This window comes from Zootoca vivipara, chromosome 11 (genome assembly GCF_965207765.1).
Source record: "Zootoca vivipara chromosome 11, rZooViv2.hap1.1, whole genome shotgun sequence".
Lineage (NCBI taxonomy): Eukaryota > Metazoa > Chordata > Lepidosauria > Squamata > Lacertidae > Zootoca > Zootoca vivipara.
Genome location: NC_142594.1, coordinates 9,010,887 through 9,035,302, shown reverse-complemented (window position 1 = coordinate 9,035,302; position 24,416 = coordinate 9,010,887). Strand labels below are relative to the sequence as shown.

Genomic DNA, 24,416 nt, shown 5'->3' with positions numbered 1-24,416 from the left:
TCCTCTGCATGAGTACCATAAGCTCTACTGAATTCAGTGGGATTTACTCCCAGGTAAATGTGTATTGGACTGCAGCCTATGTTTCGCTTCTGTGGCTGCGCAGACTCCATTTCTGGCGCCGTTTGGCGAGTCCCAGCGTATAAGACGACACCCGGCATATAAGACAACCCCCAACTTTTGAGAAGGTTTTCCTGGGTTTAAAAGTCGTCTTATACGCCGGAAAATACGTTAACTGATTTTTTTCTATGATATTTCCTGCAAAAGAATATAGTTGCTGGTCATGATTTCCCCTTGTCTCTTACTGATGTTTCCTGAGGCTACCAGATGAAGTTACATTTGAAACCTTGTATCTTTAAAATAGGTATAGAGTGATAGAATTGTAGAGTTGGAAGGGACCCAAGGGTCATCTAGCCCAACCCCTTGCAATTCAGGAATCTCAGCTGTTAGAATGGAACACAGCTGATACCCGTGTTAAATTGCATATGTCAGTAGCAGCTGCACATGAATATTTTCTTTAGCTAGATCACTTCCAAGAATAACAGTTGGCTGAAGATTATGATAATTTACAGGCATTGACAGTTGACTGAATTATTTCATCGCAAGCAAATACATTAAGATTTCGCTCTTGCAAGCTCTTTTTAAAAATATTAATAATAATGTGTAAATTATACAACAGGGTGTGGTGAACCTGCTGCCCATGGGCCATATCCAGCTTGCCAGATGCACATGAAGTAGCTCTCCAATGCTCAGCAAAATCCTCCTTCTTGTATGCCGTCATGGCTAGAAGATTGGATTGTTCCAGAGAGATGAAAGAGTGAGCGTGCTTCCACTAGCAGAATGCATGAGATGAAAGGCGCTTTTTCAAAATAATCAGAGGCTAGGGGGAGAATAACCTCTCTGCCAAGCTCAGTACTGTGATGGGAAGGATGTTTCGCACCCCACTCCTCTACTGGTGGGCACAGAGTGACAACGCAGCTGGGGGGTCTGTATGGCCCAGTATATCTGCCAGCCTGCCTGTTTGTTTGCATCTCTCGCTCCCTGTGTATGCCTTCCTACATGTGTGCATGTTTCTGTGCTCAAACCTGGGTTATGTTCACTTTCATGTTGGCCATCCGGCCCTCAGAAAGTTGGCCAACAGTAGTTATGGCCCTTGGGTCCTCCTATATGGCATTCATCATCCTGAATGTTCTGCATTAGTCCACCATGTTCATTTACTGAAATGTTGGTCCCCACAAAGCAAAAGACAAAGAACTCTAGTGATATGACAGTACTCAGTCACCACAATTAGCTGAGCATCTCTAAACATTATTACTAACCTCCCTTTACACTTTAATCACATGTTGTTGTGCTGACCCCCCCTCAAAAAAAATCCATTTTAATTTAAAAGCATATATAGTTTATCCCTTGCCAATAATATACTACCTTGTTGCTCGCATATTATGAGCTATAATGGATATGGAAGGATGCATTATTAAAGCTATAAATCAATACCAAGGCTGGGAAAGTTAATAATTTAACAAATCACTTGGGCTGCACTTCTGCAATGTATGACATCATCAAAATATTCAGTTAAAACGATGTAAATGTAATGCAGCTATACAACTGCAATGTTTGCATCACTGGGGGTGGGGGCATTAATGAGAGCTAAAATTTTGTTGGTTCCTCCCCCTCCTCTTCGTAAACAATAGCACACCATGTCAAAGCAACTATGGGCACAACTTTAGTGCAGTTATATGAATAACAGCTTGATTTTGGCCACAATGTACCATACAGTGACCATTGCTAGTGTTGTAGTCTGTAATTTTAATCTGCCCCAGAGGCATCTTAAAACCCGGAGATTTAAAATAAGGAATGGTAGAAATGTTGAGTTCCAGCTACAGTGTGGATTTGCTAAGGCTTTCAACCAGAGTGCCGTGGCACCTTGAGGTGCCTTGAATGATGGTCAGAGGTGCCGCAAGACACCTGGCCTCTGTCCCTCTTTCCTTCCCTCCCTCCTCTGATGCCCCGTTGCACCTCTGCCCCCCCCAAGGCTTGCACAGCTATTTGTTGCAGGCAAATGGTGCCTCTGGGGCTGGCCAGGGAGTGCTGGTTGCCAGGAGCAGAGGCAGCTCAGAGTCTAGGGGTGGCTGCGGCAGCTGCCTGGAGGACTCCCAAGGAGAGGGGAGCAGAGAGAAGGTTGAGGGAACACTCCACAAGGGAGGATGTTCAAAAAGGGGTGAGAGGCTGCTGGCTCTACAGGCAAGGGGTGACGTAACAGGGGTCCTGAGCCCCACAAAGAATGTAGTTGGTCAAGGGAGCCATGGACTCAAAAAGGTTGAAAACCTCTGTGCTAAGGAATAGTGCTGAACTGTAAGCTCATTTAACAGCTGTTGATGAGCTGCGTCTACACTGAAAACACCCACAAACTGGTGAAGGTGCCTAGTAGTGCCGGCTATCAGGAGTTTTCTTCCTCCCCTCAGTGCTTTTCTATTGGATTCTGTATTATGGGTGTTTGCTTTACTGAATGCAGAGTCTTTTGGAGCTGGAAAATCGAAAGACCTTGTTTCCCATTGACCCGGCAATATGATTTGCTAGGCAGTGCCACAAGATGCTTCACAATCTTGCCACTCTTTGCCACCAGGTTTGCTCACTGACCATGTACTTTGGATATCACAAGGTGTTTTTTGTGGGGTGGGGCTGCTTTGACTCTGGGTGCCCTGTCCAGACCCTGCTTCATGTTGAACAAGCCCAGAATCCCACCATGGCACTGACCTTGGCTTGTAATTAGGAAGTCAGCTAGAGCTGCTGCATTCTACTAGAAATGTTATGACTAGTTTAGATCCAGCCCCATGGGGGCTCTGCAAACAGACTTCCACCAGCACAATGAGACTTCCCCTTCCTCTCCTCCACCCTGTAGCCCCCTGCACTTTGAATCTGCTCCAGAGGGTCTCCCAGCCTTCTAGAGCTGATTTTTCGGTGGTTAGCAGGGACTGCGGGAAGGGAGAGAGAATAGGAAAGTTGGTTGCATGAGCATAAGCCCGTTCTACAAACTAGCTGACTGGATGTCATCAAATGCATTTTTTAATATCCACCTGGTAGAGCATAGCCATATTATATCTGGTCAATGATCATGAGTCGGCTCTCATTTGTAACATGAAATTTTCGTCGGCAATATATGCCACCCACAGGTTTCTATATTCCATGTTGGAGGAGGTGCTTCCACTGTTGTATGTTACAACCACTGTCCCCAAGTGATACTAGCAGGCTTTGCAAACTCATCCATGATTGCATTGGGGGGGAATGCTTTGGATGAAGTTACAGATAAATAATTTGCTTTGTAGAAGTTACTTAGTAATGTAGCTGTTGCTCAGTCCATAAGCCCAATCTACCCTGTAGATGTAGTGTTTATTACAGCAAACCTGGCCTTTTTTTCTAGGTTCAGAGTCTTCCAGTAGTGCTGGGTCCTCAGGATCTCTGTCACGAACACATCAACCTCTCCAAAGTGCATCAGTTGTCCCTGGAGTTACAGCCACCTCTTCGAGCAATGTTTCCTATACAGACAATGGAATAAGTGGCCAAGTAGTAGCAAACAACACCAGCTACATCATACTTCCACTTGAAGCTGCAGGGATCCCACCAGGAAGTATCCTGCTCAATCCACACACAGGTCAGTCGGTTTCATGTTTCCTATTATTTTAGCAAACCACAGCCCATAGAAAAATCTGGGTGTTGATCATTACTAAAACAGAAATTACAGTTTACAAGAGACAGATATCTTGCAGTGAGAGACCACATCTTTCCTTGGGGATCTACAGGTGAGGTTACAATCACATGAAGGCCAATGTCCAAATAGGGTCCCTGCTTTTGGGCAAAGAAATGACCTCATCAGTAAACTATGCACTGAATAGGTCTTTCTTGAGCAGTGAACAGCGCCATTAATAATGTACCAAAAGAAAAATGTGGAGACCTAATACATAGCATGTCAGCACAGAGGGAGTGAATGGATACCTGGAGTTAAATTTTTCATTAAGAACCATTAATGCATTAAGAGCTTACTGGAATGCAGTTATTATTTGAAAGAAGATCAGCACGGGACATAAGCTCTCAAAAGGAAGAAAGCATCTATCTGTGCTGAACTAATATCTGATGGCTTCAGCTAAAGATCAGTTAAAGTTCCACATTAGGCTACAATCCTATATACACTTTTCTGACTGTAAGTCCCTTTGAATTTGGTCTTACTGCTAAGAAGGCGTGTAGGATTGCACTCTTAATCAGTCAGTTGAACTAACTGATATGGTCATTCCTTTATAGAATTACAGAATGAAGGAGGCATTCTTAACTACTGGTAATTGTGCACTTAATTCGTTTCTCTTTGAGAAGAACAAGCATAGTGAATTTAGCAATTTATTCAGATTCTATAATTTCTGATTTAGTGCACTTTAAGAGAAAACATTGGCTAATGGCTGACAAACTCTCAACAGCAAAACAAACAAAAATCTAACCTTGTTGCTTTGAACTTGGAACATTTCCATTAATCAGAACTTAAGGGTTTGGGGAAGATACCCACAAATTTGTAAGAGAGTTAAATGTGTTGCTCTGTTTCTTTGTTTGGTGGTTGCTCTATTTTTGCAAAGTTGTTCTTGAAAAGTACATTAAAGATTTATTTGTTCCAGGCCAACCATTTGTAAACCCAGATGGTACACCTGCAATATACAACCCACCCAGCAGTCAACAGCCCATTAGAAGCCAGATAGTTGGACAGTCTCAGCAGCCGCCTTCATCCCAGCAACCTGTGCAGCAGCCACAGCAACAAATTACAAGTCACCTTGTCACGCAGGTAAGGGGGAAATGTCTGCCTATATGCTAGCAGCTATGGATCCAGTGTGAGTCTACTAGAGCAGTATTGTTTGGTGCTGCTGCCTTATTCGTAGGCCTAGCCAGAAAAGGAGCAGTTAAGCCATTGGAGTAGCACATCAGGGCCGGCCCTACGGCCAGGCTGGGTGGCGCAGGGCACCATGGCGCCAGCCCGCCAGGAGGGCGCCGCGAGCTGTGCCCGCCCGCTGGCCAGCCGGTCCGCCGGTTCCGCCCACTACGCTGGGAAACGGGGCAGGGGGGGTGCTTAAGGCAGCCCTGTAGCACATCATGCAAGATTTGCATCCAGCGGCACCTTGAAACACTGATGACTCTAAGGCACAACTTTTACAGATTACACACAAATAGTTGTTTCCCTCAGCAGCTTTGCAAGGGATCATCCAATGCACCCCTCTGAGCCTATAAAATATAATGGATTCCTCCTGCCCACCAGCCCCAAACGGATATAATTTAGGAGGTTTGTTTGCATTACCATGGCAGCCTTCCAAGCTGTGCATTGCACCTCCTCCATAGGTAAACAGCACTTCTGTATATAATGTCTCCCATCCACAAGGCCAATTCAGCGGTGGCTATGCATGTCCTTGACATCCTTTTGCAATAGGTTCTGACTATTGTGAGCCATCCGTTTGTTTGAGACATTGGCGCTCTCTGCTTCCCCTGCCTCCCACCCCACCCCACCATCATCTGCATCCACTCAAAGTGATTTACATTAAAACCTATTTAAAGCAACAATAAAAACCTAAAAGCAGATCAATTCAAATAAAAAACTTTAAAAATGCACAGTTAATGAAAACACAGTGCACCAGGAGAGGCCAAAAGCCCAGGAAAAAAAGTATTTGCATGGCACTTAAATCTATGGTGCCAGGTTTGCCTCCCCAGAGAAAACATTCCACAAATCGTGGTCTATCACTGAAATGACCCATTCTCTTGTTGCCAGCCTCCCTCCCCTACCCCAATGGAGGAGGCCATATGATGAAGGGCCCTAGCTAGAGAGCTCCTGTGAAACTGGAAGGGAGGGGGAGTGATCTCCATGCTAGGAAAAGATTTGCCTGCTCTGCCAAACAAAAGAAAAGGGGGAGGAACAACCCTATCTGAGATACAAATTTGCTTTGGAATTTAATTGTCACTGAATTTGGCATGATGTAGCTAACATCCTTTCTGATGCTAATAATGCCTAGGAGACATGCAAATTATTCTCACGCATATCTCCTGATACAGAGGCAGATGGTGGGGGGGAACTAAACTTGCAGAAATGCATAGTATATGCAGAAGCTTTATTTAAGTGACCCAGCTTTTTCTCCTAATGGGCATGATGGTGATTGCATCCTGGCTGTTATTGCTAGGTTGTCCACAGTAAAACTAAGTGTTAACAGGATCCTCCCTAGTTCCCCCCAGTTATATAAGAGACCAATAAAGGATGCACAGTGCTACCAGTAGGTACATGTTTTCAAAGGACCATTTCTGCTGGCTTGTTCCTCAGCAGTAAATGCCACACCAGTCAGCACAGTTGTAAAAGGCCCTCACATCATCCAAGTAAGAGCATTACATCAGCATTGCATTAGAAAGTCTTGTGTTTCTTAGTGCTAAATCAAACAGGCTTTTCGCCACTGAGTTAGTATTGCAGGCATGCAGGAGTGGAGAATGCAGTCTTAAAACAATGATATCTGACCTATTGCGCCCTGTGCTAGATGAGCTGGAAGATGTCATCTTTATTTACAGGCCTTGGCTCAAATTAAGAAATGTCTGTCTTTGTCTAAGGACAATAATTGAATCTTTCCCTTCCCCTGCTTCTGTTCTGTTTCCTTTCTGCCTCAGCCAGTTCAGGCTCTGCAGCCTTCTTCTCAGTCAGTACAGTATCCAGCCGTTTCCTATCCTCCTCAGCATCTTCTGGCAGTGTCTCCAACACAGCAGTTTCCTGTGGTACTACAGATTTTATTACTTTTTATGTGGATTGATTACATTGTCTGAGCTTGCTTTCTGTTTGGGGGCATTGCTATCTGGAGAACGGGAGAGAAACAGAAGATAATTGCTGTAAATCTCTTGCCTTACTCAGTGATGCTGGAACTGCTTGTCACTTAGGCCTGCACAGCCAAAAAATATATATCTAGAAAATGGTGCAAGATTACCGGAAGCATGTGTTTGTCTGCCTTCCCAAATTAACGATTGATAAATTATTATTCTAAGGTGGTTGCCTTTTGAACCTCCTGGTTCAATTTGTTCTATTTTCATGTGCATTTACAGCGCTAAAGACACGGCATCACCAGCATGACTAATTCCCCCTTTTTAGCATTTATGGTTACACCTGATTTTATTTTATTTTTAAGCTACTTGTGTTTTGAGTGCATAGACTTTGGCTAGGAAGTAGTTCAGGGTTTGTTTTGTAACAGCTTGGACTGAATTTCAGGATTCAGTAAGGCTTCCACAAGAGTCGTGGATGGTGCAAAGGATATTTGCATGAACTTTGTATTTTTCTTTTTAAAAAGGAAACATGGGGTATCTTGCAGCCATGTGAAAGCGAAACATACTTTGTAGTAGGACATGAATGCCCATACATACTTCGGTCCAGCCCCTACAGTTCAGTATCAAGGGTTGCAATACCTTGGGGTTTACACTGCTGGTCTGGAAGGATCCCAACATCCCAGTTGCACAGGCAGGACCTTCCTCAGTCAGAAAAGGAGAGGGGGGTAGGCAAAGAAGCTGGAAAGGTCAGTTGACAAAGGAGGAGAAGTCATCATCATCATCATTGCAGGAACTTCAGAGGGGAGTTAGGAACCAGGTAGCAGAGAACCAACCCTTCCACATTTCCCCCCAGCCCTCTGTAGGGGATCTGACTTTGGTTGGTGAAGGTTACTGTGGAACGGGTATATCAAGCCAAGGAACTGGCACCAACTGCGGTGGGGTGAGTCCGATTCATCTCAGTAAATAGGGGCTTGGGGCACTTGATTGCTTCTGTTAGACTTCTGGCTGTCTCCTTTGGAGCTGTCAATGGTCGCAGGCAGAGATAGCACCACAAACTACAAAGTGCTTCCCGACCAAGAGCTGTGTGTGAATGCATGTTGTTGTACATGCAAGAGTAGCGAAAATCTTGTGTGGGCAAAACCATAACAAAACAAGGCGGTAGGGAGTTAGTGCCCTTTGTATCTCTTTGAAGACGCATCAGATTCCCCACAAAGAATTTTAAAAAGATACCTATCTCAGAGACAGGATTTCGGAAGAGGGACAAAGAGCACCAGCTCTCTTTGTGGTATGTTCTGTGACATACTCCACGAAAAACAGCTGCTGCAAATGCATCACTGGTTAATAGCAGAGAAATATGGTGAGGCTTACTGTATCATGGCAAAGCAAGAACAAACTTGATTTATTAGTAGAATTCAAAATAACTAAGCATACTTGAGGAGACCTTGCTTATAGCGGGAAGAGCTGGTGAATGCCTGAAAGGGCTTACAGACTCGTACAAGGTGACCTTGACCATTTGCTGCTGGAAGAGGTTACTTCTTTATCGTTCCCCGGTACAGGCGTATGTGCTTTTGCTCTTGTCAAGTTCAGTAACTTCCCCAACTCTTGTCTGATTTGCCTAGACAGCCAAATAGACTTCGGCATTTTCTTACTCTCAGTCTAGGTACGCTAGCCAAGCGATTGCTCAAGGTAAAAACTTGAGAGGATACAAAGATTAACTAAGGGAATGAGCTATGGAAACATTGAGGCAGTTAGGGCTCTGCAGTGGTTAGAGGCTTGTGACATAGGGCACCCCAAATGTAAAAGTTAAACTGCCCATGTGAAGCTAACTTTGACATGCAGTTTAAGGATTGCAATTAAGTTACTGTTGATTACAGTTGACATTTTGATAGGTTAGGTAGGCTGGCATGTGTGTTTAGACCTTCATCCCAGCTGTTTCTTTCCCTTCATTTTCTAGGTCATTCTAATCCAAAACAACACAATTTCGTCAGTCATTTAATGAGACTAAAGCAACAATGAATAGGGTTTTAAATCAAAGAGAAAACCAGTACTAATTTTTTTAAAAAAAGAGTTATTTATTTTTACTGACAGTGCCCAATAAATGATTTTCTCAGCAATGTGAGATACCATTAACTGGTTTTGAAGGCTGCATTTGTAGCCTTCTTGAGAGAATTGTTTGGAAATACTCTTGATAAGATGAATGTTTGGTAGATTGTCATTTTTTTAAATAAACCTGCATTCATTAAATGGTTTTCCCTGCAGTCAGCTACAATAGGGAGCTACAGACCTTAACTTTCATTGCTCTGCTTATGAAATAGTTTTTCCTGAGGCATTCTCATTGACACTGAATTGATGAGGAAGCACATATGTTTCCATAGCCAGATGACCACTGCAGGGAACTTCTATGGATCAGCTGGGTTCCTTAAAGGAGTTGGTGGTGTTAGTGGCCCAAGTATTTGTGTATTAGCAGTGGAACATCCAGCCCCCTTAAAACCCTTAGACTGCAGTCCTATACACACTTGCCTGGGCGTAAGTCTCATTGAATTCTGGGACTTGCTTCTGAGTAGAAACAATTAGGATCTGCTGGAGTCTTTTTTTTAAAAAAATGTTTGTAAACCATTCATCTTCCTTTTAGGGTGGCAGGGAAACTGTTCTAATTAACTTTTGCCATCAAAAGTTATGAGGTCAGATCAATACCAGGAGAGGAGAACCTTTTCAAGGTGTCATCAAGACTAATGTAGAATTCCCCATTTAGATTCAGGAAGGGGAGTGGTTTAATGGGGGGGGTGATGGAGATGTTTTTACTTGCTTTTAGGATTAGGGTTGTTTGTTTTTCACTTAATTCTGTGTCTGTGTGCTTAAATGTGCTTTTCCCTGCTTCTTGTGCATGCTTGTTTGAACCCGTTTTTTTGTTTTCTAAATATCCACTGCAGAGATCTCTGTTGATCATTTTCAACTGACTTTTGCCTCACAGCGAGATGACATGACAACACAGTTTAGCCAGATGAGTTTAAGTCGTCAGTCATCAGGAGACAACCCTGATTCGCCTTCTGGTCCTGTCTACCCATCACCTATTATACAGCAGTCTTCCCCACAGACTGGTTACGTCATGGCATCCAGCCAACAGCTCCCTCCCGGAGGTTATGCAGGTTCAGGTCCACCAGTATCCCAGCAAGTACTGCAAGCTGCACCTCCACCACAGGGTTATGTACAGCCGCCACCACCTGCTCAGGTAAGCATAGATTTGTGGTTTCTTATCCCTCCCACCCCACCCTCGAGCATCAATTTTACATTATTTCAGTAGCACAGTCTTGAAGGAAGTGAGGACAGCGAAGGAACATTTTCAGAGGTACGTCGCCACTAAATGCATAAAATCTGAGGCAGTGAAATTTTCATAAGGTCAATTTACATAGCAGGATAGGACAGAGTTTTCTATCCCATGGTTGGTTTGGTTTTTGGACATTACATTATCACATGTCATCAGCCTTCTTGTTGCTTAACAAGGGGGCGGGGGGGGGTTCATGTGGACAAGCAAATGTCTTAACTAGCCATGTGGATTGAGCTCAATTTAAATAAAATAATAATAATATCTTGGGTTTACAAAAGAAGGTATATTGTCTCTTTTTCCAGGTTGTAGAGTCTTTTTTACATTTGATGTGAGACATTAGTGTTGTCTACAAAATAACGTTGAGCTTGAAGATGATGGGGGAGAGAGGAGGAGGGGTTTGGGCTGGTAATACTTAGCGTGTATGTAGGGTTTTATGTCACTTGGGTAGGTTCTCTTTCTATTCATTTCACTTTTTATGTATTTCCTAATGTTTATGCACTGCTTGATTGTGAAGAACAGGCATCCCCAAACTTCGGCCCTCCAGATGTTTTGGACTACAATTCCCATCTTCCCCGACCACTGGTCCTGTTAGCTAGGGATCATGGGAGTTGTAGGCCAAAACATCTGGAGGGCCGCAGTTTGGGGATGCCTGGTGAAGAAGAACCCCCTCAAAGTGGTTCCTTCATTTCAGCAACTCTTCTGGAATAGCTCTGTTGGTAGAGCATGAGACCAGGGTCGTGGGTTCAACCCCCACATTGGGCAAAAGAATCCTGCATTGCAGAGAGTTGGACTAAGATGACCCGCGTGGTCCTTCCAACTCCGCAATTCTATGATTATGGTCAGGTTCACACCTATGCCACAGCTCATCGACCATGCATCATGTAACATCTTCCATGCATGAAGATGGGAATACAGAGAGCCAGTGTGGTGTAGTGGTTAAGAGTGGTAGACTCCTAATCTGGGGAACCAGGTTTGTGTCTCCGCTCCTCCACATGCAGCTGCTGGGTGACCTTGGGCTAGTCACACTTCTTTGAAGTCTCTCAGCCCCACTCACCTCACAGAGTGTTTGTTGTGGGGGAGGAAGGGAAAGGAGAATGTTAGCCGCTTTGAGACTCCTTCGGGTAGTGATAAAGCAGGATATCAAATCCAAACTCTTCTCTTCAAACTCTACAGTTATGCTAATGGAAGGTCCCACACATTCATCTGAGAGCCATCATTGCTGAATCTTACAGTGATGAGCATGGGTGCCGACTCCCTTCGGTCCCCCCCCAATAAAATATTTGAGAGGGCAGCCCCACCCAAGTTGATTGGCATTGCCATTCAAATGGTGCGCATGTGCTGCATCTGATGATCAGTTATGAAGGGCAGGGCTTACCTGGACTCCCCCAATATTTTAGTCAAGTTGGCACTCCTAGTGATGAGAGCTCCAGTGATGTATGTGCATGTACCAATCAGTCTTTTCGGTCCAGGGCTTTGGACACATGCTCTCTTTCATGATATTTCTGCATATTATTATTATTAATAAAGATAGTACATCCATGGTTCCCCTTCTTTCCTGTGTATGAGCTTCTGCATAGCGTCTAGTGGAAGCACCAGCCATGAATCATATTTAATTGACTTGAACATGTGAGGCACTGCAGATCTCTAATGTGTTCCGTCTTCTTGATTTGGCTTGATTGTTTGCCACCAAAGTCCCCTGTCTGCATCCTGAGAATCCTCACAGAATAAGGAAAGTGATTCTTGACAAGGAGCAAAATGTCCAGGGAATTTTCTAGCCAACTCTTACCATATGCATTTTTTATTAGAAAGCTAGATTTCAAAGCTTAATTACAGCAAACTGCTGCGAAAGAGCACCTCTGCGTGCTGAAATCTAATAACATCTCTCTTTCATTCTCTCAGTTTAATGTCCAAAAATGATTTTTTTAAAAAAGAAAAAATAAAGAAATATGCCAGTTCTCCCCCTTGTTTTATTTTTGTTAACTATTTCCTTTGACCAGGACAGGTACAGTTCTCAGCTGTGTTGCTGTTTTTATCCCTAGGTGTTACTTCCAAGAATTCATGCTTGCACTAAAGGCAGTATTCTCTCCATACCTCCAGTAATTGTGTTATTTTTTTTCTCGGTGCCTGCTGCTCACAAATTAATTTTAGGGGGCCCATTCTGAAATAAGAAGCCTAGTTATTAGAAGACAGCAACAAAGTAGTTTGTAGGCTTGAGTTTTTTGGTTTTTTTAAAGTGGTATCACAAACCCATGTCATTAGGACAAATGGAGCATGCTAATTGTGTGTGGGGAGCAGGAGCAGAGAATTTTGTTGGGTTCACTTTTTTAGCAAACTGACCTCTTGGACTAATACACAGATAAGAATCTATTTACCTTATGAATTTTATAGTTCTCTCGACTTTGCAATTTAGGCATACCAGAACGCATTAAAACTGGATGTTTTTGGATAAAATGTGCTTAGAAATACGTGCATTGAAATAAAATATTATTTTAATATATATCAAAGTTCATATTTAAATACAGGTTTATGTACTTTATACAGATTTATGTACTGAGAGCCAGTGTGGTGTAGTGGTTAAGAGTGGTAGACTCGTAATCTGGGGAACCAGGTTCGCGTCTCCGCTCCTCCACATGCAGCTGCTGGGTGACCTTGGGCTAGTCACACTTCTCTGAAGTCTCTCAGCCCCACCTACCTCACAGGGTGTCTGTTGTGGGGGAGGAGGGGAAAGGAGATTGTTAGCCGCTTTGAGACTCCTTTGGGTAGTGATAAAGCGGGATATCAAATCCAAACTCTTCTCTTCTCTTCTACTTTAAAAAACATGCAAATTAATGCTGCAGTCAGGCAGAATGGACTTGATGAAAAATCACATGTGAATTTGACTTGAACCAGAAATAGACAGATTTGTCCATCACAGAAGAGGTTTATATATTGCAAGTGTTGTACTGCTTTCAATAAGGCCCAGGCAACACAGTGTTAGGGTAGTGAGGCGTATATTTTGTGTAAACTAGCTATACTTCGATTCTTTTATACAAAGGGAGGTCATTATGTTCCATCAGCCATTAAGGTATTTAATGCAAAATCTGTGTCTCAACTCCTCTACGCTCCAAACGTCTGGTTCGATGGCTCATTCTCCAGGTTCGATGGCTTCCAGGCAAAGTTTCTCCGGTCCCTCCTACAAGTCCCAAATTGTGTTCCAAATGCAATACTATTTTTAGAAACAGGTGAATGTCCTTTATCAACTAAAGCATGGCAGGCTGCCCTGAGATACTGGCTCAAGATCTCAGTCTTTGGCCTAAGGAAGGGGTTACCAAAACAACGAGGAGTTTACCAGCTCATGGATGAAAATTATGCTTAGAAAAGCCACTTCGATTGGTATGCCACCTTCTCTCCTGTACCATCTGGGCTATGATACCGCTGAGGCTAAGGCTCTGGGACATATCACATAGTGATCTCTGATCTCAATCTCATGTTATCTGTGGCCCATTAGCAGTAAGAATCCACTATGGGTTCGATTTTCAGACACCTGCCAAATTCTAGGGCTGCTGACTAGAAGAAATGTTTTTAAATTCTGGACATTATAGATTTGTCCTGGTTTGGTGCATGTAATGTCTTTCATTTTGTACTTGTGTGATTTGTAATCATACTGTATTGGCTATAAACAATAACATCTACCAAGTGACTAATGTTTAGCACACATTTTGAGGCAGGCAATGAGTGCTTATTTTCTCTTTCAGCCTCAATCTGGTGGAAAGTAGAAGCAGCCTAAAAATGATAAGATACTTGATTTAAGGCTGTATGTAGGATCTGTAAGCCCTTTTTGCCAACAGTCCTGAACTGATCAATCTTCACTGTATCTGTCCCAAGGCCAATAATGTTTCTCTACCATTATGAAAAGTTAAAAAACATCACAGATGCATTTCGCAGGCATGTCAAACATGCGGCCCTCCAGATGTTTTGGCCTACAACTCCCATGATCCCTAGCTAGCAGGACCAGTGGTTGGGGAAGATGGGAATTGTAGTCCAAAACATCTGGAGGGCCGCAAGTTTGACATGCCTGCATTTCAGTATTCCACAGTGACTGAATTGTGACAAATCCGATAGGGGGAAGGGAGAAAAAGAACCAAAACAGCATTTTAAAAATTATTTTAAAAATCACTTTTGCTTGGATGTTAGACTTCAAGTTCTAATAGCCATAGTTGGTGAAGAAATTATGAAGAAGTTTGCTTGGAATCCCATTATGTTTATGATGCATTTTATGGTGTTCCAGGCAAAGCCCAGCACACACCATACTTTGGTGGAAGATCCCATTTTGGAGCCTGGCTGTAGGTGTGGCATAAGTGGAAGGCAGGATTTATGCACATCCAATTTTCGCTTTGAATTTTTCACACCAGACTACATTTTGAGCATAGGTCTGAGGTACTTTTCTCAAAAGTACTGCTGCTTTTTATAGGGTCAGCCATGATAATCTTTGGTTGGAACTGTGGAGCATGCAGGTTGGCAGACAATTATTTACACTTACATATTTACATTGATCAATATGAATAATAATAATTTTATTTTATAAATTTATGTAAAATTATACTCCGCTCATCTGGCTGGGTTTCCCCAGCCACTCTGGGCGGCTTCCAACAAGAGATTAAAAGTACATTAAAACATCAGTCATTAAAAACTTCCCTAAACAGGGCTGCCTTCAGATGTCTTCTAAATGTCAGTTGTTTATCTCCTTGGCATCTGATGGGAGGGCGTTCCACAGGGCGGGTGCCACTACCAAGAAGGCCCTCTGCCTGGTTCCCTGTGGCTTCACTTCTCACAGTGAGGGAACCACCACAAGACCCTCGGAGCTGGACCTCAGTGTCTGGGCTGAACGATGGGGGTGGAGACGCTCCTTCAGGTATATAAATACTAGATCAAAAATCTTTCCAATCTGTATGTTAATGAACTGATCCCAGAGCAGTAGCAGCATTGCTCACCTGACTTCCCAAAACGGGTCGCTGCCAGTAACAGATAGGAAGAGGGGAGAGGCGTCAAGGAAGTTGACACAGTGTGGATGCAGCATCAAGGACATCAAATTGGCTCCACTGTTGTTCCTGCAGCACATTCTCCTCCTTTCCCTCTTGGTCACTGGCAACAATCTCCTGCTGGGAAGCCAGCTGAGCAATGCCTCCCAACACCACTGGCTGCTGCTCTCCCAGAGATATAAAATACTGCTGGCTTCCCCGTTTCACATTTGGTCTTATTTTTGTGAACCTATTGGTACCAGGCATGTCCAACAGGTAGATCACGATCTACCAGTAGATCACTGGACATCTGTGGTAGATCATTGGTAGATGACTGGCTCCCCTCAAAGAAGCTCAACAACTTTGGCTCCCCTAAAAAATGCTCAACATTTTAGCCCTTCAACCCCCAAAAAACAAGGCTTTCCTCCCACCTCAGAAAAGCTCAAAAACTCTGACCTGAACCCCTAAAAATGGGCCTTTCTCCTTCCTAAAAAAAGCTTAACAACTTTGACCTGAACCCCCCAAAAGGGGGTAGATCACTGCCAGTTTTTAACTCTGTGAGTAGATCGCAGTCTCTTCGGAGTTGGCCACCCCTATATATGCTGATGACATGGTGCTGTTGTCATTAGCGCAGACAGAGATAAGTTGGTCGCTGAGAGACTAAATAGAAATCTGCTAGGCAGAACAGCTGAGTTTCAGTTACGCCAAAACTCAGTAGTGGCTTTGAAGATCACCCTGCACAACACAAATGGTCTCGTGATAGCCATTCTGTTAAATTAGTTTGCAACCTTTTAAAGGTTTGGGAACGGTGCTTTTCTGAAAGCGTTGAGATCTTCACATGCTATTTTTGGCTTTGCAAATTACCAGGCTAAGGGAGCCCAGTTCTAAGTGCTGTTGTTTAAAATCTGCTTGTTGCACCATCTTTTCCTGCATCAGTTATGCTAACCACAAAGGCCATCATCGGAGGCTCTCCTCTGGCTCCCCCCACCTTCTGAGGCAAGTAGAGAAGGGGCATTTTCAGTTAGAGTGTCTTGCATGTGGAACACCTTACCTAGGGAGACTCACCTGCACCTATGTTGCTTTCAGGGCTGGCTCTAGGTAGAGTCCTGGTGGTGTGGGGCGCCAGGGCGCCAGGCTGGTAGGCAGGGCGCCATGCGACAAAGCCATGTGGAAGCCATGCTGCGCCCTGCGAGGGCAGGGCGCCGGAGCGATCTCCACCCCTCAGCACCAGGGCGCGCGACCTGCTCGAGACTGCCCTGGTTGCTTTTATTCTTTTGGGCTTTCTAACTCCCCCCCCCCATGCTCTTTATTGGTTTCATTAGATATTACAACTTGTCATCAAAAGCAAAATAGGATACAAAAAAGATAAATAATCATGAAAAAACACCCATACATAATAATAAAAAAATCTCCTTAACTGATTTATGGAATAGAAGTGTGGAGAACTGGAAATACCCCAAAGCAAATATTAAAATACATTCTGCCTTGTACCTAATAATCCTACTCCTTCTCCCCTTGCCCCTTCTGTAACCATTTCCTGATCTTGTCATCTTCCCTGAATCTATCCAGTTTCATTTTCTTCTTATCTGACTTGGTTTCTCCTGGTTGTTATCCTACTCAAACATACTCCTCATACCTCTATGATCCAACTTTTACTTCCTATGTCCTAATACCTAACACATGGCAGATTCTGTGAGCATCCAGAAAAGTATGGTGTAACTTGAATTATGGAGCTGAATTATGGAGCTACATGATAATGTGTAGTGATTAGTAAATATGTATTTGCATTATCTGCTCCATTTCTTCCCTTTTGCCACTTGGAAATATGCAGACTTACTGAGGTTATAGCTCCTTCACCACATCCCACCCCAAGTTTTGTTTGAATCATGTTGCTTTTCATGTGGCAACTTTCCATGTAGCCTATAAACAGAGTGGTCAGCATGAGCCCATGTGCCTCAGAACTTCCTACATATTGGAAACAAAGAGGTTCTGAACTATGAGGGCAGATATGATACTGCCTTGGTAATTTGAGAATCGGGTAGCATTTTATTCTGTGTTATGTTTTTCACTGCTGTTTTCAACTGGTGGAGCGATTCAAGTAGCTTAAAATACAGTAGATCTGAATAATCTTTAGGATTCCTCAAGCTGTTTTTTGTTAACATGGGCGGGGGGGACAGACAGGGAGATTTCAATGTACTTACTCTACTTAGCCTTGTTGTGATGCAACCATCCGCAGAATATAATCAATGTGAAATCATTTTTATTTTATCTATTTGCTCCGTGGTGTCCTGCTGTCAGAGTTGGTGTCATAATGGGGCGGCTTGTGTGTAAATGTCTAATTAGTTTCTGTAATTGTAGCAGCCCAAGAGGCTTTTCTTCTGTCGGATCCCATAGCCTTGAATGCAGCTGGCAGTAGGCAATTTGTGAGCATGTCCAGTCAGTGTGGGATTATCTTTGAAGGAAAAAGACGGAAGTTAGCTGAGCCTGGGAGTCTAAAGATATCACACATTCATATATTAAAGTTTAATTAAAGCTGCCTTTGCCGCTGCCTTCTAAAGCTCAGTTTCCCATTTTTGCATCAAAGAAGGAGCGGATAGATTTTAAAAGTGGCACATCTAAGAGGAGTGGAAAGCATTTGTTCTTCGCTTGCTTTTTTCTCCTGCCCTGCATTGTCTCGCTCTGGCTGAGACATCCTTTTAGAAGCTTAACAGGAGTTCTCTTTTGCTGGCCAGCTTCTTATCTGATTGTTCTGTGACAGTTCTCTGTGGCAAGCTGATGACTAGAAAATGCCTAGAGCAGCCTGGTTTTTATTTTTAGTGGGAGAATATTCCCACTTTACTCTCCCCACTTCAAAAAAAAAAGTGCTACACATCCTCTGATCTGCACTTCTTTCTTCACATGTTCCTTAGTAATCATGGCCAAGAACATTATGTCAATAACCAGCATCACTTTTCAATCAGAGTTATCTTGACCAGCAGCCAAACTGACCTTAATGCTGCTGCTGCTGCTGATGATGATGATAATTTTAAATCACCCTTCAAAAATAAAATCCAGGGTAGTTTACAAAATAGAATCAATACCATAAGAATTCAATGAAACACCTGAAATATAAACGCAATAACATTTAAAGAAATTACTTCAATCCATCACTAAAGCACAGCATTAAAAAGTCACAGACCTTGAACTTCTCAATCTGTCCCCTAGGCCTAGGTGAAGAAACGTTTCTTCAGGCTGCACCAAAAACTCCATACTGGAAGGTGACAACCAGACCTCTCAGACAGTGGTCCCTATTCTGCATGCATCACCACGCAAAGGGCTACCCCACTAAAAGGACCACAAGGTGTTTGAGACAGCAGATACTGAGAAAAGTGCTCCTTCAAGTATTTGAGACCTAAATCATTCAGGGCTTGGACTATGATAACGTCCAAACCTTGAATTGATCTCAGAGCCATATTGGCAGTGCAGTTCACACAGGCTAAAAAGGTAAAGGTAAAGGGGCCCCTGACCATCAGGTCCAGTCGTGTCCGACTCTGGGGTTGCGGCGCTCATCTCGCTCTATAGGCCGAGGGAGCCGGCATTTGTCCGCAGACAGCTTCTGGGTCATGTGGCCAGCATGACAAAGCTGCTCCTGGCGAACCAGAGCAGCGCACGGAAACGCCGTTTACCTTCCCGCCGGAGCGGTCCCTATTTATCTACTTGCACTTTGATGTGCTTTCGAACTGCTAGGTGGGCAGGAGCTGGGACCGAGCAACGGGAGCTCACCCCGTTGCAGGGATTCGAACCGCCGACCTTCTGATCAGCAAGCCCTAGACTCTGTGGTTTATCCCACAGCGCCACCTGGGTCCCTTTCACACAGGCTAGGCACTGTCTAATTAAATATGCTGCTTACCAGTCTTATGTCCACATTTTGCCCTAGATGTGACTTCCAGAGGTAGCCTTACATAATGCGTATTACTGTATTCTGACTGCAAGGTTACCAGAACATACAAGGTTACTGTGGCAAGCTATCCTGATCCATAAACAGGGAGAACCAGCTGGAGCTAGAAATATGCCCCCCTTGTCCTGATGCCACCTTGGGCTTCCAGTTACGGTGCTGAATCAAGCTATGAAGCTGCTTCTTGGGGTGGGGTGGGGTGGGGTGGGGGGGACAGGATTTATCTCTAGTTCCCAGACACAAGAACCACTGACCAACAGCATCTCCATCTTACAACACCAGTTTATTGGCCTTCGTTCAGCCAGTTATAGCCCCCAGACTCCAATCCAGCAACTGCACAGCCTCATCTTGTTCAGATAGTATAGAGGTCATTTGCATAATGTAAAAAGTTACTCCATCAATCATTCCAAATGACATGTTTTCCCCCACCTAATATTATATCCAGCAAATGGCATTCTTTTGAAAGATCAATGGCAGCTCCAGTGTCACTAAATGGAGTCTGTAACAAATGCTTTCTCTTGCAGTCAATTTTTAAAAAATAATTTCCCTGTGGCTAGCTCCAGATAAGAGTATCTAAATTCTACAGAGATAAATTGATTTATGTCTCTATAATACTTTGTAAATATAAATTGCTAAATGCAAGCTACCAATTTATGATTATCCAAGAATGTGTGTTGTGGTTTGCAGGATGTAGCCTTGCCACCAAGCTCTCCTTTCAATATCAAAGGTGCTATAATTTGTTAATAATGATTACAAGGTGGGGAAAAGTCATCTTTTCTAACTCGTCCATTTCTCTCTTCATTTTTCATTACTCTTGGCTCTATCTTCCTGGCCTGAGGAGACTCTGAATACCAGAATACCTAAAGCAGCAATGGGGAACCTGTGGCCTTTCAGAATCCTATGAGACTCCAGTTTCCATCAGCCCCAAATGACAAAGCCAATGGTCAGAGATCATGGGGACTGTAGTCAAAATGGAAGCGGGTCAGCGTGCGCAAGTCTACACTTTTTTTAGAACAATGGCTCTACCTAGCTCCTGGCTGCTCCTGGCTCCTCCTAGCTATGAGTGGTCAAGCTATGGGGCGGAGCCAATTCAGATTTCCTTTTCTTCAATCCATCTCCCATGTAGTGGCGGCAGGTTTTAAGCTTTCCTCCTAGTCTCTAGATGCTGCAGTCTTCTGCAAAGGATTCCCACACAGCAGGGGTGACGTTGCCAGCCTTCAGGTCAGGTTTGCAGACATCTTTGTAACGATAATCAAGGCATTCATTTTGTGCTATCACCCTGATGAATTAAATGCTGAGCTTTGTGGTCCTAAACTCCGCAAAGGCGAGGAAAGATGTGCTAGGGCTCAATTGCCACGCTCATTGCCAGGGCTGTAAAGGAAGCTGCGAGCACACTTCCTGTACAAAAAGAATCAGCAGCAAATCTCTATGCCCCTTTCTGTATCCATGCCCTGACACACCTTGATCCGGGTGTGTGCTGAATGTGTGGTAGGACTTGTACACCACTTACCCGTTCCTCAGTGTCCACCCCACTACTGCACCAAAAAGCGGCATGCATATTGAAATAAACAGAGGCTCCCACTGGACTCCAAAAAAAAAAAACAGCACAAATGGCTTTGAAAAAGAAAGAGCAGGCAGCATTTGTTCATAAACTTTTAGAGGATTTGTCAAATTGATGAACTTGCTCTTCCACCAACTACCTCTTCCTGTTTTAATTTTCCTGGTCCTGGAGATTTTTGTTTCCTTTCCCCATTTCTGCAGTGAGTCATCTCAGGGGTTGCATTCCCTCCTCTCACCTGATTCCAATGGTCTCTCCTGTTCCTTCTCCCCACCTTTGTAATCATCCCTGTTACATGAAGTAGTTTGTGCCTTGCAGTTTTCTCAGTGATGTTATATTCTTTTGATATAACTGTATCTAATAGCGTTGGTGATTTGAGGGGATGTCATTCTGAACTTGTGACGAATCCAGAGAACAACAAGTTCCTTGCTTTTTTTGGATGGTTTTTAATATCTATCTATCTATCTATCTATCTATCTATCTATCTATCTATGGATTAGCCAATATTCCACTTGGTAGAATATTTGCTGTGCTTTAAAAAAAAATTACAATTTTGCAGCTTTTCCTAATCAGGAGACTTTTAAGCTCGAAAATCCTACATTTCATGAATAATTCTGTACATGATCGAATTGATATGCTTGAGCTGTGTATTGAATAAATTAGAGAGTTTAGTTTGTATGGCTTTATAATACATTTTCCCTCTTTCCTATTTTCCACAGATGCCTGTGTACTATTACTCCTCTGGTCAATACCCTACCTCAGCAACTCAGCAGTACAGACCCATGGCCTCTGTTCAATACAATACACAGCGGAGCCCACAAATACCACAGACTGCACAGCAAGCAGGTATTTTCATCTACTACTTGATTCTTCATCGAGATCTTCCAAGTTATGTGTCTGGATGAATTCCTAAGTGTCACAGTCTAGTCAGTATGCCTGTGTATGGAGAGAGGAAGCAGTCTTGGCTCCCAAAATTACATCCCCGGCCCCACTTATATCCTTAACTCTTTACCCAGCTGAAGACCTGACCCAAAATTTGTTTCTGAAAACAATATTCCACAACAATGTATTTACCAGTCAAATCTTTTCACACAGACCCTTCTGTCAGAGCTCAGCTGGACTCTCTTCAGTTTAAACATGCACAAATACTGCATGGTTCAGGGAGAAAAGTGTGGCAGTAAAAATCAGAGCTAAATGGTGGCCCATTGAGGAAAGAATACCCCCCCAAAAAAAAAACACTACATTGGGGATAAGATGGGGAAAGCATATTCCCTTTCTGCCTTGACAGGCTTATTGCATCTTATTTATTCCTTGACTTATGGAGTAGTTTTCTAAATCTGTACCGTTCCTTCCCTTTGCAAGGGTCTCAAATATTTAAAAAATGCTTCATTCTAAATAACTAAATATCCAAAGGATATTCATACTTTTTTGCTCTGTCGCTGCAAGTCTGTATGTCCTCAAAGCATCAATTCTTAAAATGCTGTATCAAAGCTAGGGCATGAAGTATATTACTAGAATTGTTAATATTTCAGGAATAACTTGAGTAGCATCATTATAATGAGGTGCCTGGATCTTTTTAAAGTGGTAGAGAAAGCAATGAAGGGTGATTGCAATGTGTACAGGCCTGAAACTCTGGAATAGGGAGACAGCCACCTGAAATGTTCCACTTGTCTTCGTAATGCTATGCTGTTTTCCAGTTCTCCATCTTGAGTTAGTCGTGATGAGCACAGCAGGTAACAAGGGTCTCTAGAGTCTATGTGGGGCCCCATTGGTGTAGATCCCTGCAGAGATGAGCAGTTGGAAGGGGGGCCGTTACACTGTAAGAGAGTGAGTAGCAGGTCTCACAGTGAACCGGTCTCTTTTCCTACTGTGTCACGTCGCGCCTAATAATGGCAATTGACACGGAAAGAAAGAAAGCTGCTGATGTGTGTTTGCACTGGTTGGTGAGATGCTCACTGTGTTGCTGTTAAACAGAACTTGGGAACGTGAGAGTAAGAAGAATCATTGGGTTCTATAAGTTTCCTGCCCTGTTCAAGTTATTCACTGTTAGCTCAGTTATAAAAAGATGTGTGCTGCCTACCAAACTGCTACTACTTTTATCAGAAGTTCTCATGAATTCACAAATAAATTAAAACCAGCTTCAAGAGGTTGTGATAACATAGCGCTTATAAATTATAAAGGTATTACATACTAAATGTTCTGAGATGAGAAGGGCCTCCGAGGTGATGGATCATCGTCCCCATTCATCTCCATGTCTCTCTAATTTAATGGAGATAGAATTGTCATCCTTCCACTATTATTCATGTTACTCTAGTCCAGCAAACCTTTATAACTGATTTGTATGATTTATCGTGAACAAATAATGATTTGCTGTTTACCACCAGCATATACATTTTGTACTATTGTCTTGTTTCAGTAACTTCCAAGCTCTGCCATACTAGTTTGGATGAGCATTCTCAATATCAGTGACACTCTTTTCCTCATTTTGTACCTTTTAGCAAATGCAGTCACTGAAAGGGAGAGACATATAATTCATTTACGCAAAAACAATGGCTCGTTTTGCTTCACTTGTCCCAACAGCATTGCTCCGTATTTATTACTGATTTACATTAAGGCTTCCAACCAAATGCAAAATATATTGTATGAAATTATCTTCTTCTGCTCTGTGATTCTTAATCCATATTTAACCTATTAGTTAAATTGTGCGTCGGTAATGTGGAAATCGCTTTAAAGAAACCATATATGGAATATTCTGAACTATGCCAGCTATGTTCTGAGAAGTTATTTGATCATAAGGCAACATTTCTAATTTTTACCCATTTTATTTTAGTTTTACTTACATTTTGTTTTGTTTGTTTAAACAAAAATTATATACCACTTGATGGTGGGGAAACCTCTTAACACTGGCAGTTCCACAGTTAATATACTATATGTTCAAAAGACAATTTTCAGGCCAGAATGTTGAATATCCTGAATTCTGTTGTGTATATTCTGAGTATTCTTTGCTGTGCTAGTTGACCGATTCATTAGAGCAAGAGAAACACTGTCATTAATTTGTTACAATAATATGTAGCTACATTGTAGTATTTCTTCCATGTAAAATTACCACTTTGATCTCTAAATTATGTGGCTCACAATTAATTTCTTTTCAGGGTATCTGTATCTTTGCAGAGGGCATACGATGGCATCATTTATTGGGTGAACCTTACTGAAATGCTCATAGCACTGAGGCATGTAATATGTGATGAATAGGTGTCCCATATAATGCCTTGATGTTTGCATTGATCTTCCCTGGGAGCTCTGGATACCAAGAGCTGCTGTATCTTCTTTCAGGCTGTAGTTTCTTTAAAGCATCCCTTTAAAAAAAAAACAACCAAGCATAGGACTTCCACAATTTAGTAGAGGGAAGGTAGTTTAGAGGTTCAAACAAGTCTTGCAAGTCATCCTTCCCACCTATCAGGCTGTGGATACGGTGGACCAACTCTCAGTGGCTGAAGTTAAAATGGAGTTTAGAACTACAGAACTGGAATCAGGGCTGGGGAATCTAGTAACTATGCTAAATCAATATGGTATGGTTGAGGAAAGCTACAAATCCCACTAGCAAAGAGGGAAAATGTTTGCTCAGTCCAAGAATTTGCACAAGGTGTGAGATGTTCTGTGTGTGCATGTGTGTGCGTGCATGAGCCTGTTCACATGCTTGCATGCAAAGTCTGAGCAAAGCAGAAGCTGAAACCATTTAGTCGACATGAATGGCTTTGTGGATAGTAAGAGGCATACCAAGTAGTAAGACTT

General features: G+C 42.9%; 1 protein-coding gene across 8 annotated transcripts in view; it reads left to right on the top strand.

Moving 5' to 3' along the window:
- Positions 1-24,416, top strand: part of ARPP21 (cAMP regulated phosphoprotein 21) — a 228,825-nt gene that overhangs the window by 173,312 nt on the left and 31,097 nt on the right. For all 8 annotated transcript variants that reach the window (XM_035129801.3, XM_035129800.3, XM_035129799.3 and 5 more), the window contains 5 exons: positions 3,416-3,646; positions 4,653-4,816; positions 6,667-6,771; positions 9,782-10,039; positions 21,344-21,470. In XM_035129801.3, coding sequence (XP_034985692.3) covers positions 3,416-3,646; positions 4,653-4,816; positions 6,667-6,771; positions 9,782-10,039; positions 21,344-21,470 — 885 coding nt within the window. The remainder of the gene's footprint in view (positions 1-3,415; positions 3,647-4,652; positions 4,817-6,666; positions 6,772-9,781; positions 10,040-21,343; positions 21,471-24,416) is intronic.